Below are 16,680 nucleotides of genomic sequence, written 5' to 3'. Positions count from 1 at the left end.
TGTACAAGAATATACAAATGACGTGCTTGAATATCTTGTGGCTCCTCAAAGCCCCCGTCGACGATGACGAAGTAATTGAAGGCTTGCGTATTGCCTCTAGAATCATGCAATGCATCGACATAGACATCAGAGATAGTTGGATCAAGCTTGAGAAAGGGGCACTGCTTTTTGATAAATGCCGATCAAGGATAGAAGAGTCGGCTTCTATTCCGACCATCCAGTTAGAGGCCCTGTTCTTCTTTGGTCAGCTTTCCGGCTCAAGGAAACTGCCCCAAAGTATAGTGACGCGGTATACAACATGTGTCTTTGATGCTGTATGTGCAGCGGAGCCAGCCGGCCTTTCTGAATTGCTATCAGTATCACTTCCTAGATTCGGAGTAAGCACATCGGAAACCATTGTGAACCACTCAGCTGATTGAGACAGGCGTATATTCCAGATATCCAGGCACTGTTTTCACTTGTCATAGATACTTGTGCTACACAACCAAGCCCCAGGCACATGTCTAATCTTGTCGATTTTGTAGATGAGCTCACCACTGCTACCCTGTCTTCTTCCGTATTACGGGGCAATGCACTCCGCGGTTTGTCGTCAAAGGCAATTCAATATAAGATCTGGCGTCTTGTGCGGCTCGACCCAAATCGTAAAGCCGCCTGTACCCATATGGCATCGTTCTATCGGCAGCTCATCGCTGCTGTCCTTGCTTCCCTGATCACCGTCATTCTCGCTGCCGAGCCAGGAGAGCCGACATTACCTCATACTCTTATAATGGCCCTTGTCAAGGCACAACGGGACCTGCCACTTGTAGCGGGCACCTGCCCATATGTTTCTGAGATGCCAAAGAATACACCCTTATCACTCTTCCAAGCTGCAAACACACAAATCACTGGTCAGCATTTGGAAGACTGGAGTACACGCCTTGACTCAGAACTACAGAGCCAGGGAAAGTACCAGAGAGACGCCATCTTACGTTCAGTAGCACAAATTTGCACTGACCTTGAAACGCGCTGCAACACGGTCGAAGAACCGCTACGTAGGGAGAAGGAAAAATCAACCGAACTCGAGGAGCAAATCCGCTCCCTGAGCGATGAAGTTGAGTCATTACGAATACAAAACGAAGACTCTGTCGATCAGCTAGAAGGCTTAGAAAAGGAGCTGGAAGATCTGAGAGAAGACCAAGGCCGCCTACAGGACGAGAAGGCTGCTATTACCCAAGAAAAGGTGCAAGCGCAGTCCAAGGCCAAAGAATTGGAGACACTCCTTGAAGAGTCAAGATCGAACGCGAATGAGGCGCTCAAGGCTGCTCAGGAGAGTTTTAGCGCAAAGGAGCTCGCGCTGCAATCAAGTATTCTTCAGCATGAAGAAGATAAGCGTGTCCATGATTCGCAGATACAGCAGCTGAACGATACCATCAGTGAGTTAAGGCACTCCGGAGTTCAACGAGAGAAGGACCACAATACACTTGCCAAGGAATATGAGAATCTACAACGTCGCTGTCAGGATGTGGAGGAAACACTTCAACATGAAAGGTCAAACGCTGCTAACCAGAACGACGGCGTTGCACGTCTTGAGACACGAGTATCGGAATACCGCCGCCTTCTGGAAGAGAAGGAAGTAGAGTTGGAAGAAGCCTTGAAAAATTTGGATGCATTGCAAAGCATGCACCGAGAGTTACAAGAGACGTCGGAAGCCAGGCTCAAGGACCTAGCAGCTCAGCATACCGACGATATCGAGGCACTCAATGAGAAGGCTGAAGATGTTTGTAAGGCTCTTGAAGATCAACTACAAAATGCTTTGGAGGATTACCAGCAAGAAGAGCATGATCACGAAAAATCGCGTCAACAGATTGAGCAACTCCAAGAAATCATTCCACACCTAGAGTCTAGAATCCAAGAGCTCGAAGAATTTTGCAAAGAACAAGAAGATGAGCTCGAGGAGCGCAGAGCCATCCACAAGAACGTCTTGGCACATTTTGGTGTCTCATCCCAACAACCACTCGCCATTCGCTCCGCGTCTCGATCCTACAAGGACGTTGCCGCAACCACGACTACACGCGCGCCGCGAACTCAACGGCGACGCAAATCCGCCTTTATTGTACCCGAGGATATCACGCCAATGACAGACTCGACTACAGAAGATACTGTCGAGGCGTCTTTTGAGTCATCTTCGAAAGCCAATATCCCAGCACCCAAACGCCTGAAACCACGAACGGCTTTCAAAGTTCCCACCATGCTCACGCCGTACGCTCAGAAGCCCAATTCAGTCTCTAAACCCGCCTCAGGCAAAACATCGCCCAGTACGCGTTCAGCGCTGCGACAAATGTCGCCGAACCGGCGGCATACAGTTGGGCCTTCAACGGCTGAGCAAGTGGATAATGATACCACTGACGCGAGTGCGTTGGTGGAGAAGCAGGGAGGAAATCTCCAGGATATTGAGTATACAGACTTTGATACTGATGAAGATTTTCTCTCTGACACGCCACTTACGCCAGGATTCATGGCAGGAACAGGGAGAATTCCTAATGAAGACGAGACGAATACGAGTGAGCTGTGAGAAATGCAAGACAAGAAAAGAATCCGGGGGCCTATTGGACGGACTACATAAAAATCAGGCCCATCTACACCGACGTCATATTACTAGACTCCAAGAAAATGATACTCCTCAATGAAATCACTACCCATGTATTACCAGTCCTCCCCTCCCCCTCATTTCCAAAAACAAACCAAGTGAACCCATCAACACCCGCCACCATCCGCCCAACGCAACCCTCACGCTCCCTCTATACGAACTACCCCCCACGCGCGCGCAAAACCCCCAACCCCCCCACGCCTACCACCGGAATACCCAAAACGAACAACCCCGAATCATACCGCAGCAAAACTAACTCCACGCGTGTCCTAGCACCCAAAACTAGCAGGGTTCCCCCCCCCCCCCCGCACGACGTTACTTGCTAAACCCGGCACACCTAATTGGTCCGACTTGCACGGTATTCCTGTTTCGCAGGCACTCGGTAGACTTGCTGGTGTGATGAGTGTTGTTTGTAGAGGAAATCGAGTGTGCGTGAAATGGAGTAAAGATGATATAGATAATTTCTGCTGCGTATGGTATGTGTGTGTGGACGGGAAGGAAAGGAAAAGGTAAGTAAAGCAAGTTCCGGTTGGTAACTTGGAGGGGGGGGGGGGGGGGAAGAACCGATTGAGCTTAGATAAGTGAGGGGAAGCATAGATAGGTAAATAGATGGTAGATATGACTCCAAAATCTGGCATGCGAACATCTTTCCATGCGAAGAACGTAGGCTGTAGATATTTCGCATTCGTAATCACAGTTTCCACATTTGTTTACTTGTCGGTCGTTTGGATTGCTCTTGATTGTCCTGCGGATAGTACGTGAGAAGAGAAGAAGTAATGGCGGTCGATACGGACGTTCTGATTATAGGCGCGGGAATGAGCGGGCTTGGGCTCGCTGTGCAACTCATCCGGATGTATGATCTTCGTTCTTTTGAGATTGTGGAGAAGAGCGGGGATGTGGGTGGGACGTGGAATGTGAATACGTATCCTGGGTGTGGGTGTGATGTGAGTTTCTTTCCTTACCCTCCCCTCTCTTGCTATAAACCCCCTCCGCCCTTGTTCGCTATTCAAACCCTGATGGAGGGTTTTTTTTTGCAGAGACAGGTATGAAAGGAAAGAGGAGAAAGAGAGAAGTTGATGGGATAGTTAGGTCGCTTCACACTTTTACTCGTATAGCTTCGCACTGAATCCAGACTGGAGCCGCAAGTACTCGCACCAAGGCGAGATCCAGGCGTATTTCCGGGGCGTGGCAGAGCAGTATCGGGTCCTTGAGCATATAAGGTTTCACTCCACTGTAGAGAAAGCGGTATGGAATGAGGAGGATAAGATCTGGGAAGTCGAGGTTTTGGATCTGGAAACGAAGGAGAAGAGCGTCCGGAAGGCGAAGATTCTAGTGTCGGGCGTGGGAGCCCTGTCTGTGCCCAAGGAATGCGACATCCCAGGTGCAGAAACGTACAAAGGACGGTTATTCCATTCCGCAAGGTGGGATCATGAGTTTGATTGGGGTGGAAAAGACGTTGTTGTTCTCGGTACCCTCTCCCCCATCTCCTTCATCACAACCCCGAAAACCATATGAACGAGACTAACAAACACCCCTCAAGGAAACGGCTGCTCCGCCACCCAATTCGTCCCCATCCTCTCCAACCCCCCCAACGCAACCCGCACCCTCACCCAATTCAGCCGCCGCGCTCAATTCCTCTCGCAGCGCGAAAACCCCGTCTACTCCTCCACCTTCAAAGCCATCATGCGCCACGTCCCCCTCGCCATGCGCCTCTACCGCCTGAAATTCTACGTTGATATGGAACGCGACTACCGCGGTTTCTCCATCGACTCCGGCCGCGCCATCCGCCAGGCCCTCGCTAGCGAAAACGAAGCGTATGTCAAGAGCGTGGCGCCCCCGCGGTACTGGGATGCGCTTATCCCGAACACGGAAGTCGGGTGTAAGAGGAAGGTGCTGGATACGGACTACCTGAAGACGCTGTGGCGGGAGAATGTCGAGTTGGTGTTTGATGATGCTGTGGAAAGGATTACGGAAACGGGGGTTGTGACGAGGGGAGGGAGAGAGGTTAGGGCGGATGCGATTGTTTTGGCGACGGGATTTGAGACGGTGCAGATGTTGGTGCCGATGGAGATTGTGGGGAGGAATGGGGTGGAGTTGAGGGAGTATGTAAGTTGACCTTTTCTGCTATTATCCCCCGGGTTTTTACTGGAGAAAGGAGTGGGTGATTGATAACTTGGGCAGTGGGATAAAACCTTCCGCGGCGTCGCACAAGCGTACTTTGGCACTGTTGTGCCGCACTTTCCTAACTTCTTCATACTGGTAAGTAAGAGAAATACGTGTCCGAAAACGCGGGTGAGACATATACACTGACTTCACATCTTACGAATCTGTTCAGATGGGTCCGAATACAGTTACCGGTCATCTCAGTGTTATATACAGCACCGAGTGCCAGATCAATTTCATGTTACGCCTTCTCGATCCCATCATCAAATCACTGCCGTGGTACCAGTCACAGTCATTGCTCCCGAGCTTCTTCACCGCGGCGCCAGCAACCGTCGAAGTCAAGTCTGAAGCCGCGGCCGCAGATTCCCAATGGACACAAGCCGAAGCAAAGAAGCTAGTCTGGTCAACTGGATGTGTGAATTGGGCTGTTGATCGTAAGACGGGACTTAACCATAGTAAGTACATATGATTGTCTCTTCGCAAATCCACATGCTTTGAGAAAGAGTAGGAAACTAACGACATGCGTAGTGATGTATCCAGACTGGCAATTCATGTTCTGGCTCCGAAGCATCTTCTGGAAGAAAACCGATTTCGTATATCTGGATGAGAAAACAGGCAAAGAAGTTCATCCGCACGCGCGCAAGACGGTACTGCGGCTCATCACTATTGCGGCATTTGCTAGCGGCACTTTTCTAGGAAGACACTGGATACGAGACTTGCTGCTTCGCAGGCCGCACAACTTCAACCCACGGGCATGGTTTCAGAGTCTAAAAGCGTAGATAATAGTTTGGCAACCCCAACTCTCGTTCTCTACATGACAACACTTCCGCTCCGACAAACGGGCCTGGATTTGCGTGTGCTGGGCACCCGCTATCAGCCTAGACATGCATGCAGCATAGGAAACATACATACATTAATTGAATTCATCCTAAAGCAGCGGCAGCGAAGGTTGAAGGTATCCGTGGACTTACTGGAGTAGAAACTCGTAGCTGGGATGCTGCCCACTCTCTACACTCCCTTTCAAATATGCAATAAACAAAAAAAAACTAAACCAAACTAATCAAGTACACCCCCATGTACAGTATTACCTTACGTTACACGTCCCGAGACTATACATGTTTATGATTTGTGGATTACACATGTCTATTCATAACCCATTCATTGAGTAGCAAGTTTAATCTTTATCCACCGTCTTTTCGACTTTTAATCTTTAGAGTGATTTAAATAGACGGACTCCCAAACCGCACCTTGTTTATGAATTTCATACCATATCAACTCCACAGATCTATCTTAGTAATTATATTTACGTTATTCTTTATCTCCATCACCATGATGTATAACATACATACATTTGTCCTACTTCCTCATCGCTTCCACAAGCTTCTTAGGAGTTTGTAAGTCTAGTTTTTTTTTCAATTCTCCAATCATATAGACGTGAAAGTGCTAATTGGCAGGATAGTGAGCAATGGATTTGGGCGGTGATAGCCATTCTATCCTGGTGCCGAACTCGCCTCCAAAAAACTAGACATGTCGAGTCTGATGAATTTGTAGTCATCGAAGGCGAAGGGTTATAATGGCACTTTTTAGCTCTTATGATGCCGAATTATATGTTGACCAGTTTTTTAATTTAGGAGGAGCATAGCATATTGTTTTTTTTGAAATCATCCCTCGGTGCACCACCACCTGAAACTTTTACAAGCCGAAGCGCGGAGCAAACACGACGATGACGCTCTGGAAACACCACACGCTCAACAAGCGAAGGGTTGAAAACCTTCCGTAATCTCTTCTGGCCTCAGCGAATCCCCGGGTGCGCCTATCTTCAAGAGTCATCCGAAATGCATATCACGCGGCCTATTCCAGGTCTACTGCGCCGGTTGCTTCGTATCAATTTACAACGAGCGCAGGGATCATCAGAAGATTGCAAAAAGATTCTTGTCCGAGACTACACACACACACACACACACACACACACACGCTTCGAAGTTCCGAGTGCCAACTTTTGGGGGCGAGACCATCACGGAGGCTGTGTGCATCCCCGTTCGGACAGACACGGACCGTGGGCGGTCAACACCGCAGGCCCACGACGACACAAAGGTGCTGCTCGGGTGGGCTGGTGAAATCCATTAGGCCGAAATGTCAATATCGAAGCAACGGCGGTCAATACTCTGACAACAAAAGGGCGATTATGGGGTTCAGGCGGGGAGGTTGGACATTGTGCTTAATGGAAACCCGACTATAGATAGCCAAAATAATACTTTTGATTTCACGGCAAGGTTTAATCCTAGGCCGCAATCATCTTTTCAAGGCTGTGTTACTACTCGAGGAAAGCTAGACCAGAATGTTCTAGGTCTATTTGGAATAGCTTTTCTTAGTTAGGGTTAGAGTTAAGACTATGAGAGGTTAGAATAGTACTCAGTGTCGTTTGAAGAAGGGGGAGATAGTCACACAAGCGAATCATGTCTTGTTTACTCAAGCATACAAGTATTAGGATGGATCAAAGCACGCATTGACATAAAAACCATGAGAGAGGAAAAATGCGTTAGATGTATATGAACAACACTCATCAACAAAAAAAGGGTCATGGCCTAAACGCCATGTATGCAAAGATACCTCCCATCCATGTGCCTCTAGACGACCGGAATGACAATACATGGAACACAGTGCAATAAAAGAGTCTCACAAGACCCCTTCCTAGACCCTACTATCTCTTCTCCACGAGCAACAAATGCATGGCCATGTAGGCCAGCAGGACGAATACACCACCAAACACACCCAATCCGATACAGTCGGTCCACAGCGCTTGCGTGTTGAAACCAAACGAGCTGAGGATAGCTGAACCAGGGACTTCAATGTCGAGACCATACTTGTGGTCGATAAGAGATAAGTATTTGACTTCGTTGACAATAAGACCTTCAAAGGCGTAATGGAAGATTGACAACTGTAAGTTGTTAGTACATATAACCTTAATAACCCAGTGGATGGGACTTACAGATTGCAGCCATTTGGCTACACCAGGAATACTATCCTTGTTCAAGAAGAAGCCAGAGAACAAGAGACTGAAGAGCATGACAAGCACGCCGATCAAGTTCGCGACTCCAGAGTTGCGGAACACGATACCGATGAAGAGGAAAATCGCCGCAGCAGCGAGGTTGAAGAGAACAAGGAAAAGCGTAAACTTGAGGAAGTTGGGCCAGGCAGGAATGAGGCCCGTCATTGGGTAAACGATGATGCCAAGGATAATGGGTGGCAATAGGCGAAGTGGGATAATGTCGAAGATGACCTTGGAAGCAAAGTATGCTGGCGGGGAGTAGTAGCCCTTGGCACGCTCACGGGTAAAGAGTAGCCTCTCAGGCGCAAAGACGGTGAGAATGGTCAAGCTGCTGAAACCGAAGAGAGAGAGAACGAACAGGAACAGACCGAGACGGTTCTGGAATCCCTTGATGTCGTCCGTGAGGCCATAGAAGAGGAATCCGAGGAATACGGCCAGGACAATGGCGATGGCGTAATGGGTAAGCATGAGCATCGGGTTGCGGTAGAGATTACGCCATGTGCGTCGAGACAAGATTTTGAACTGGCCAAAGAAGCCTACCTTCTTGAACCCCTTGAGCTTGCCTGCTGCAATAAATCCATTGACCTCTTGATTTCCATTCGTACCGTTGGCTTGATTGGCGCTTGCGACTGAAGTAGCAATGTCTTCGCGAATTCTGGCGGCGACCTCGGAGGAGGAGTAGGCGTTGATAAGAAGATCCAAGTTGGTTCCAGTTGCGCCGTTAGCAGGAGGTGGGAGCTCATCTGGATCTTCGAGAATCTGAGGAGGTACACCACCCTGTTGACGAGTAAGTTTCAGCCATTGAGCTTTGATAGCGCCTCGACGATCATAGGGTTCTTCGTCCGTCTTGGGTGACATGGTGCCATCGTTGGCGGTAGTAGTAGAAGTCTTCTTGCGTGTGAATAGCTCGCGTTCCTGCTGCTGCTTGATAGATGTCCTGCGCTTGCCCTTAGGTCGCATCATACTAGAGTTGCTGGGACTTCCAGCAAGTTCTCGCTCAAGCTCAGAGGTATTGATGCTAGGAATAGACTTGATGGCGATTGCACTGCTTGCGCTGGTGGTGAGTCCATCGCGGTTGAGATCACGGTTGAAGAGAGAACTGTCCTCGTCGATGGGCTGACGTGCTGTACTTGCGTGCATGGTAAGATCGACAATGTAATCAGCGATATTGAAACCAGGTGGGCAAGCGTAACCGAGCTCGTCAAAGTAGGACTGGCAGTTCTCAAAAGGCCCAGAGTAGACAGTGCGGCCCTTTGCAAGCAGAATCAGCTGATCAAAAAGGGCGACAATGTTGGAGCGTGGCTGATGAATAGTGAATACGACCGTTCGGTTGTAGTTTTTGACCAAATTGACGAGACACTCGACGACGTTGAAAGCGTTGAAAGCATCCAGGCCACTGGTTGGTTCATCGAGGAAGAGGATGCTGGGTGACGTGACAAGCTCACAGGCAATACCGACACGACGCTTTTCTCCGCCAGAAATGCCACGACCACTCTCTTCTGAGCCAATCTTCTGGTGACGAATGTGGTAGATACCAAGTTGGCGTTCTACATCTTCAACCCTCTGCTGTTTTGAGATAAGGCTCATTTCCTTTGGCAGGCGCAGTAAAGCCGAGTCAAGAATAGTCTCGTGGACAGTCAGGGTAGGCAGCAGGGTATCCTCCTGGTCGACAAAGCCGATAACGCTTCGGAACTCGTCGTCGCGAACCTTTTCTCCGTTGATGTAAAAGTCGCCGCTGTCGACACCGATTTTGCTCTTACGGGCGAGGATATCCAAGAAAGTGGTCTTTCCAGCACCAGAAGCGCCCATGATGGCGAGAAGTTCTCCAGGATGAACCGCTCCAGAAATTCCAGAGAGAATTTGCCTGCCATTGAGATTATATGCCACGTTTTCGAAGAGGAAAGAGGCTGGCTTGTGGTCGGCTAGCAGTTTCGCGTCCTCATCTTCCTCATCGTCTGACAGGTGAATGGGACCATAACGCTGCGCCTCGGCACGGTGGGTGAGGTACCAAATAACCAGGATAGCTGCGACTATGAAGAGCGCACAGCCAGCAATAACACCCGCAATGAGAGGCGTATTGATCTTCTTGATGGGCCTTTCGTAACCGGGTACTTCAGTCTGGTACAGACACTCGCCAGTGTCGCATTGTAGGAAGATGCTTTCATCGCCAAAGATGCTCGAGATGAGATCATTCATGGCGGGCTCGGAAAAGACGCTACCACTCTCTTTCTTGTTAACGGCTGAGATGCCCCTAAACTCTGCAGGACCCTTGATCGACTCCCTCAAGAAGTCGCCAATGTCCACAGAGCCATCTTCTCCGCAGAGCATCCTGTCGGGGATACACTCGCACTTGATGTTCTCGCATCGGTACTTTGTGATGTTACGATCGGCTTCGGCGGTGAAGTGGGAGGCGCACGTGTCGAGGGCGCAGTAGAAGGATTCCCTCTGGTCAACCCAGACTGCAAAGGTCAGCAAGATGGCGAGAGGGTGAGTATAGGTGTAAGCAAAACTTACACTGAAAGTTACACTCTTCGGCTTCGGCGTTGCAAGAAAAGGTGGCCTGAGGCTTCTTCTCCTTCAAGGTGTCGAGAATCTTTCTGTTGGTAATGTCACAGATCTGGAAGTTTTCCTTGACCAATTGGCCGTCCTTGTAGCAGACTCCGCCTTCGCCATCGGGCATCATGGCGTTACAAGCATCGTTGGTTTGGCAGACGTTGCAGTTGATGCCAGACCAGCCTTCTGAGCATTCGCATTCCTTTGCGCCTCCTCTGGGCGAACGGTCCTTGCCATCAGGCAGGGCACCGCAGAGGGGCTCTGAACAGTCCTCGCCGCCGAATCCAGGACCGCAGTTGCATCGGCCGTTGGCCTTGCTACAGTCGGCAAACTGCTTGCACTTGAAGTCCTCGAGGTTGCAGTTGAAGCATGGGGGGCAACCATCAGGCCTATCGCCATAGATGGAGAAGAGCGACTGTGGCGACTCGGCGAGGGAGTAGTTGGCAAATGTCTTGTGAGCGGTAGATGAGGATGTCATGCCCAACACAACAGCTGCGGTGGCGGCGAGCGACGTTGCCCAGCTTCGTTGGCGCATCGTGTGTTTGTGTGTATGCGGCGCAGAGCCAGCGATAGCAGGCAGCTGCGATCGGACCGACGCGTCGCCGTGATAGATGCGCGACAGCAGTGATAGCAACTGGCTGTCGAAGATGGAAAAGCAGCGCCTGTCAAAGGAGCGGCGAGGGAGCTGGACAAGCTCGTGTGATAACGACGAGGGACAAGACACGGCCACGGAGCTAGGACTGTGATGGTGACCAACACAAGGCGGGTTGCTATCATGGCGATTGCGCCACGATGATTCGCCGACGAGGCTGGGCCTGATCCAGCCAAGCATGCATACGGACCGTCCGACCGAGGCACACGCCGCTCCCAGTCCCTGGCGCCCGCGTCATCGACTTGTTGCTGCCAACATGCAAAAGACGACCCCGGTGCCTGTGCGGGACCATCACTTACTGCTGTTCCATGCTACCGTGTTTAGACTATTCGTGTCCATCTGCCAGGGCAAGCCCATCATCCCTGGTCTAGTCGCCGTTGGAGCGAGCCATGTGGCAAGAAAATGTCCGCTCGTCACGCCCTGCGAACTACATAGTAGACCCGCTCGAATGGAACCACCCGGACAACTATTTGAGCGCTTAGTGCCAAACGTCCGAGTAGACTCCTGGAGCATCGTTACCAAGTATTCTTTCTGTCCATAGTCAATCATCTCATCGCATCCAGCACAACATGGTCAAAATCGACAAGTTCGCAGTCGAGTCCGTAAGTCGTTCCCCGCATTTCTGCCATTTGATGCGGGGCGAAGCTAACCACTAAAAGTGGATGGACGCATATGAGACAAAATGCAAGTACAACATTGCCGAGACATGCTGTGCGTCAATCTCCGTCGACCAGTTACGCGACCTGTCAGAAGATAAGGACAGGCAAGTGTTCGATACTTCGCGCGTCCTCAACTATGGCGCCATTAGAGGAAGCGAAAACCTGCGGAACAACCTTGCCCGACTCTACTCTGTAAAAGTTGCAACACCGCTCCCAGCTGAAAACATCCTCACCACCGCCGGCGCCATCCAGGCAAACTACCTGACTGCATACACTCTTGTAGGACCTGGCGACCATGTCATCTGTCACTACCCCACCTACCAATCTCTCTATGATGTGCCCAAGCAACTAGGTGCCGAAGTCGACCTCTGGAAGGCCAAACCAGAAAACAACTGGATACCATCAATCGAAGACCTGAAAGCCCTCATCAAGCCAAACACCAAGCTCATCATCATCAACAACCCCAACAACCCCACCGGCGCAGTTCTCGGCAAGACCTTTCTTCAAGATGTAGTCGCCATTGCCTCGGAGAAGAACATCACCATCATGGGCGACGAGGTATACCGTCCCCTCTTCCACTCCATCGGGCCCTTGGATAAAGAATTCCCGCCCTCTCTCCTCTCCATGGGCTACAGCAACGTTGTCGTCACGGGCTCCATGTCCAAAGCTTACTCGCTCGCCGGCATCCGCGTCGGATGGATCGCATCACGCAGCTCAGACCTGATTGAGAAGATTGCAGACGCACGCCACTACACCACAATCTCCGTGTCCTACTTTGACGAGCAAGTCGCAGCCTATGCTTTACACTCGTCGACTATACACGGTCTGCTTGCGCGTAATATCCAGCTTGCAAAGACGAATCTGGCGCTGTTGGAGAAGTTTGTGATCAAGAATGAGGATGAGTGTGAGTGGGTTAAGCCCGTGGCTGGTACGACGGCGTTTATCAAGTTTCACCGTGAGGGCAAGCCGGTCGACTCTGTGGATTTTTGCAAGAAGCTGCTGGAGGCTACGGGTGTCATGTTTGTACCTGGTAGCACGTGCTTTGGCGAGGAATTTAAGGGGTATGTGAGGATTGGGTTTGTCAATCAGACGGATGTTGTCAAGGAGGGGTTGGATGCTGCGACGAAGTTTATACGCAAGAACTTTGATGACGTAGAGCTGGCTGCGTGATTGTGGGGTCCACTGTGATACTGGAATGAAGAAATACAGCCAACACTCGTGGAATATGCATATACTCGTCTCCGTAGTAATTGGTGCTAGCACTCTGCCTTGTTTTCGTAGCTAACCGCCTCAGCCACACTAGCCATACCGTGCTAAGCCACACCCAACCAGCATCCCGACTCAGTCCTTCGGCACGCCTGACAAGGCAACCCAACTGCGTCTCCTTGCTCCAGCCTCTGAGCCACCCCCAAGCACCAACGCATCATCCAGCCTGCCTCATAGACCAAAAACAATAAAGTAGTCCCCCCATCTCCCCTAAACCCTGCCTTCCATCTCACCCACTCACACCGTACCACCTATCTATCCCCAAACCAAACCAAACCAAACCACAAAACCCGTCATGTCCTCACCCGACTCCCCCAAAAAAGACGCCTTAACCTCCGTCCAAAGCATCACCTCCACCAACCCAGACACCACCATCACCTCCTCCTCCGCATCCCCAACCCCATCTTCCTCTTGGCGCTCAAAACTGCACTTGCACCTACACCGCACCGCACCACCCAGCGAACCCGGAAAAGAGAAGTGGCGGGATGCCACATTGAGTGAAAAGGAGCGCTGGAAGGAGTGGAACAAGGCAAAGGATAGGGAGCAGATGAGAGGGTGAGTTCTTTTTTTTTATTCTTTGGGGGAATGAATGAACTGACAGCGAGATAAATTTAGATCGACGATAGGAGCTTTTACCGAGTTTTACAAGGGAAAGGGTAAGACGGGGTATTGGCTTGATATCAGTGAATGATTCTTGTTTTTTTTTTAAAAAAAAATCTCCTGAAGGAAGAGAAGGGATGGAGGATGGAGGAGGTTAAGAGGATGATACCCCATTTTGAGCATATTTGATATTTTTACATTGCGTCTTGGTTATACATTTCATACATGTACAAAAGGTCCCATAATCGTACAGTAGTAGCCATTTTTCTATTCTTCGGCGATGAGTCTATCGACAGCTGGCAAAAACAGTTAGTAGTGAGTCTTGTAAAGGAGGGTTGGTTGGACAGGAAGATTGAATTTACCTTTACCGTCTTCCATCAGATACCCCGAACAATCAATCTTCCAATCTTCGCCTTGCACCTTGACTTTTGCAATGCCGAAGCGCAGGACTGCGAATTTAAATCGCAAGAAGAAGTTTGTCCATTTCTGGTGCACCCAGCGGGCGGATCCTTCCCAGACTCTTGCTGCAATGTTCAAGTGGCCAAGGTCATCCCACAGTTTCTGCTTTCGAAACCTTTCCGCCTCGAGCAGCTCTCGTACCATGGGCTCCGTCTTTTCGCTGATAGTCGCTTCTCCCAGTTGCGAGTAGATGACGCGCTCCTTGGACCACGGGGCTGCTCTGACCGTCATGCGTAATTGTATGGGTCCGCCTTGCAAACTAGGTATGACTTCCAGTATCCTCATGCGGTTTGTAGGCGCGGTGCAGATATAACACCCGATGGCGATAAAGGCCGCACCGACAACGACATAGGTAGGCCGCACGAAGAACGGCACCTCTCTATCTTTGATGTCATTGTTGAACTTCATGGAGAAAGCGCCGACGCCAATCCACAGGGCGCCTGTGCCGTACACTTTGGCATAGTACCATTTGTTGCGCGGGGCCTGGTATATCAAGACGGGCTGGCGGGTCTGGGCCACTTGTCGCAGGACCGGGTCATTGCTGACGAAACTCGACTTGAGATTGCTTTTGTAGTTGTACTGGTAGCGGCGGAGGGCGGACGAGGCAAAGAAACGGGCACTGCGCTGAGCCGATGTGGGTTGGAAGAAGGACTCTGGCGTGCCGAAGAGGGCGGCGCGGAGTGATGAGGGGAGGCGGAACGTGTTGGTGCGGAGGAAGGCATCGAAGCCCCGGGAAAAGGCAGGCATTGCAGGGAATGGGCGAGATTTTACACTATTATACCATTAAGCGCATCGTATGGAAATTGACTGCGGCGACTGCAAGTTCGTCTGTTGTCGTATGAGCGGCTTTGCAACCGTGGGATTCTGGTGTTCCGATGGTTTGTAGAAAATGTAACCCAGCAAAAACGGGCGGTCCAAGCGCGCCCGCTCGACACCTCCGAAGCTCATCCCGCGCTCAACATTTCTCATCAGCGACGTCCGACCGCCTGCCAACTCTCCACACACACAACCGGCCAATTGACTTCCCATGGCTTCGCTCGCCGCAGCATGTAGGGTTTCGGCACGCGCTGCCTCACAGCAGTTGCGCAGCCATGGTGCTCGGAGAGGTAAGAAAGAATCCTTACACCACGGGGAATATAGAATGCTCACGGGAATGGGATACAGGCCTTCATTCGAGCCCGGCTTCACTCGCCGCACAAAACTTCAACATGCCTGCCCTTTCCCCGACAATGACCGAGGGCAATATTGCGACCTGGAAGATCAAGGAGGGCGATTCATTCTCCGCCGGCGATGTCCTGCTCGAGATCGAGACCGATAAGGCACAGATGGACGTCGAGGCTCAGGATGATGGTATTCTGGCAAAGATCACCGTATGTGTACGGGAAAGGCTGGGATAGCTAGTCGGAAATTAACAGCCAATACAGGTCGGAGATGGATCAAAGGCAGTCAAGGTTGGCACACGGATAGCCGTCACCGCGGAGCCTGGAGACGACTTGAGTTCGCTCGAGATGCCCGCCGAAGACAGCCCCGCGCCAAAGAAGGAGGCCGAGGCCCCCAAGGAACAACCCAAGCAATCTGCGCCAGTACCCAAGGAGGAGCGGACATCTGCACCACCCGCAAAGTCGGACGCTTCAAGCAAGGCCTCGAGCGCCAAGGCTACAAAGCAGACCTACCCACTATACCCCTCTGTACAGCATCTCTTGGAAGTAAACGGTCTGCCCAAGGAGGAAGCCGACAAGATTCCCGCTACTGGACCCAACGGCAGGCTACTCAAGGGAGATGTGCTAGCATACATTGGCAAGATTGAGAAGTCCTACCCATCAGAACTCGCCGGTCGCTTCTCCAAGCTTTCCCACCTTGACCTGAGCAACATCAAGCCCATGGCCAAGAAGGAGGCACCAAAGAAGCCTGCAGCTGAAGCACCCAAGGTTGTCGAGGACTTGCCCGTTGAGCTGGCCATGCCCATCTCTCTGAAAGCCGTCATGGAGTGCCAAAAGCGCGTCAAGGACTCAATAGGCGTCTTCCTCCCCCTATCCACCTTTGTCGCTCGTGCAGCCGAGCTCGCGAACGAAGATCTTCCCAAGTCCAAGACGGCCAAGCCATCAGCAGACGAGCTCTTCAACGCTGTCCTTGGTCTCGACAAGGTCTCCGCAAAGTACTCCCAGGGCAACTTCTTCCCCCAAATAACCGCACTTCCCCCCACCAATCTCTCTGCTCAGCCCCCTGCGCCAAAGAAGTCCGACATTTTGGATATTCTCGCCGGCAAGAAGCCCAGCCCGCCTAAGCGATCTACCTTTAGCGGAGCAGCAGGCGTCGCAAGCCCCCTCAACATCTTCAGCATCAGCGTACCAAAGGGCGACGAGAAGCGCGGCCAAGTCTTCCTCGAGCGCGTCAAGGCTGTACTCGAAGTCGAGCCAGGCCGATTGGTTGTGTAAGAAGAATCACGTCTGTCCCTCTTCTTTTTTTTTCTTGCCACCACCACCGCCCACTTTATGTAGCGTCTGTATAGTAATGCATCTCCACTGGTTGGGCCAGAAGGTGTTTGTACTTGAGTATCTACTATGCCTGCCCTTTCTTTCCTCAGATAGATCATGATAACAGTATCATTATGCATGTTTCAAACCCAATGACGATTCAAAAGTGATAAAGTTAC

The 16,680-nt window shown here is 51.0% G+C and overlaps 8 protein-coding genes across 8 annotated transcripts; 5 read left to right on the top strand and 3 right to left on the bottom strand.

The window, feature by feature from the left end:
- Nucleotides 1-881: 881 nt before the first annotated feature.
- COCVIDRAFT_110038 (hypothetical protein) lies at nucleotides 882-1,187 on the bottom strand (the record flags this gene model as incomplete). The annotated part of the gene is made up of 1 exon (XM_014697041.1): nucleotides 882-1,187. A coding segment is annotated over one exon (306 nt), but the record flags the coding sequence as incomplete, so codon positions are not given.
- A 1,040-nt stretch (nucleotides 1,188-2,227) lies between these two features.
- COCVIDRAFT_41324 (hypothetical protein) lies at nucleotides 2,228-2,666 on the top strand (the record flags this gene model as incomplete). Its single annotated transcript, XM_014697040.1, has 2 exons — nucleotides 2,228-2,398; nucleotides 2,460-2,666. The coding sequence occupies 2 exons, from the start codon at nucleotides 2,228-2,230 to the stop codon at nucleotides 2,664-2,666; spliced, it is 378 nt and encodes a 125-aa protein (XP_014552526.1).
- Nucleotides 2,667-3,402: 736 nt separating this feature from the next.
- Nucleotides 3,403-5,568, top strand: COCVIDRAFT_19417 (hypothetical protein; the record flags this gene model as incomplete). The annotated part of the gene is made up of 6 exons (XM_014697021.1): nucleotides 3,403-3,570; nucleotides 3,716-4,094; nucleotides 4,167-4,732; nucleotides 4,808-4,885; nucleotides 4,962-5,244; nucleotides 5,318-5,568. The coding sequence occupies 6 exons, from the start codon at nucleotides 3,403-3,405 to the stop codon at nucleotides 5,566-5,568; spliced, it is 1,725 nt and encodes a 574-aa protein (XP_014552507.1).
- A 1,922-nt stretch (nucleotides 5,569-7,490) lies between these two features.
- On the bottom strand, nucleotides 7,491-10,869 carry COCVIDRAFT_41322 (hypothetical protein; the record flags this gene model as incomplete). The annotated part of the gene is made up of 3 exons (XM_014697039.1): nucleotides 7,491-7,727; nucleotides 7,779-10,297; nucleotides 10,353-10,869. The coding sequence occupies 3 exons, from the start codon at nucleotides 10,867-10,869 to the stop codon at nucleotides 7,491-7,493; spliced, it is 3,273 nt and encodes a 1,090-aa protein (XP_014552525.1).
- A 743-nt stretch (nucleotides 10,870-11,612) lies between these two features.
- On the top strand, nucleotides 11,613-12,872 carry COCVIDRAFT_19415 (hypothetical protein; the record flags this gene model as incomplete). The annotated part of the gene is made up of 2 exons (XM_014697020.1): nucleotides 11,613-11,645; nucleotides 11,703-12,872. 2 exons carry the CDS (start codon nucleotides 11,613-11,615, stop codon nucleotides 12,870-12,872), a joined length of 1,203 nt encoding a protein of 400 aa, XP_014552506.1.
- A 391-nt stretch (nucleotides 12,873-13,263) lies between these two features.
- Nucleotides 13,264-13,659, top strand: COCVIDRAFT_30105 (hypothetical protein; the record flags this gene model as incomplete). The annotated part of the gene is made up of 2 exons (XM_014697038.1): nucleotides 13,264-13,523; nucleotides 13,584-13,659. 2 exons carry the CDS (start codon nucleotides 13,264-13,266, stop codon nucleotides 13,657-13,659), a joined length of 336 nt encoding a protein of 111 aa, XP_014552524.1.
- A 176-nt stretch (nucleotides 13,660-13,835) lies between these two features.
- Nucleotides 13,836-14,774, bottom strand: COCVIDRAFT_110092 (hypothetical protein; the record flags this gene model as incomplete). Its single annotated transcript, XM_014697037.1, has 2 exons — nucleotides 13,836-13,864; nucleotides 13,931-14,774. The coding sequence occupies 2 exons, from the start codon at nucleotides 14,772-14,774 to the stop codon at nucleotides 13,836-13,838; spliced, it is 873 nt and encodes a 290-aa protein (XP_014552523.1).
- A 461-nt stretch (nucleotides 14,775-15,235) lies between these two features.
- Nucleotides 15,236-16,462, top strand: COCVIDRAFT_19413 (hypothetical protein; the record flags this gene model as incomplete). The annotated part of the gene is made up of 2 exons (XM_014697019.1): nucleotides 15,236-15,397; nucleotides 15,452-16,462. The coding sequence occupies 2 exons, from the start codon at nucleotides 15,236-15,238 to the stop codon at nucleotides 16,460-16,462; spliced, it is 1,173 nt and encodes a 390-aa protein (XP_014552505.1).
- Between the last annotated feature and the right edge of the window lie 218 nt (nucleotides 16,463-16,680).

The sequence above is a fragment of the Bipolaris victoriae genome, assembly GCF_000527765.1.
Source record: "Bipolaris victoriae FI3 unplaced genomic scaffold scaffold_107, whole genome shotgun sequence".
Taxonomy (NCBI): Eukaryota; Fungi; Ascomycota; class Dothideomycetes; order Pleosporales; family Pleosporaceae; genus Bipolaris; species Bipolaris victoriae.
Note: the sequence above shows the minus strand (reverse complement) of the source record. Positions and strands in the feature narration are given on the sequence as shown.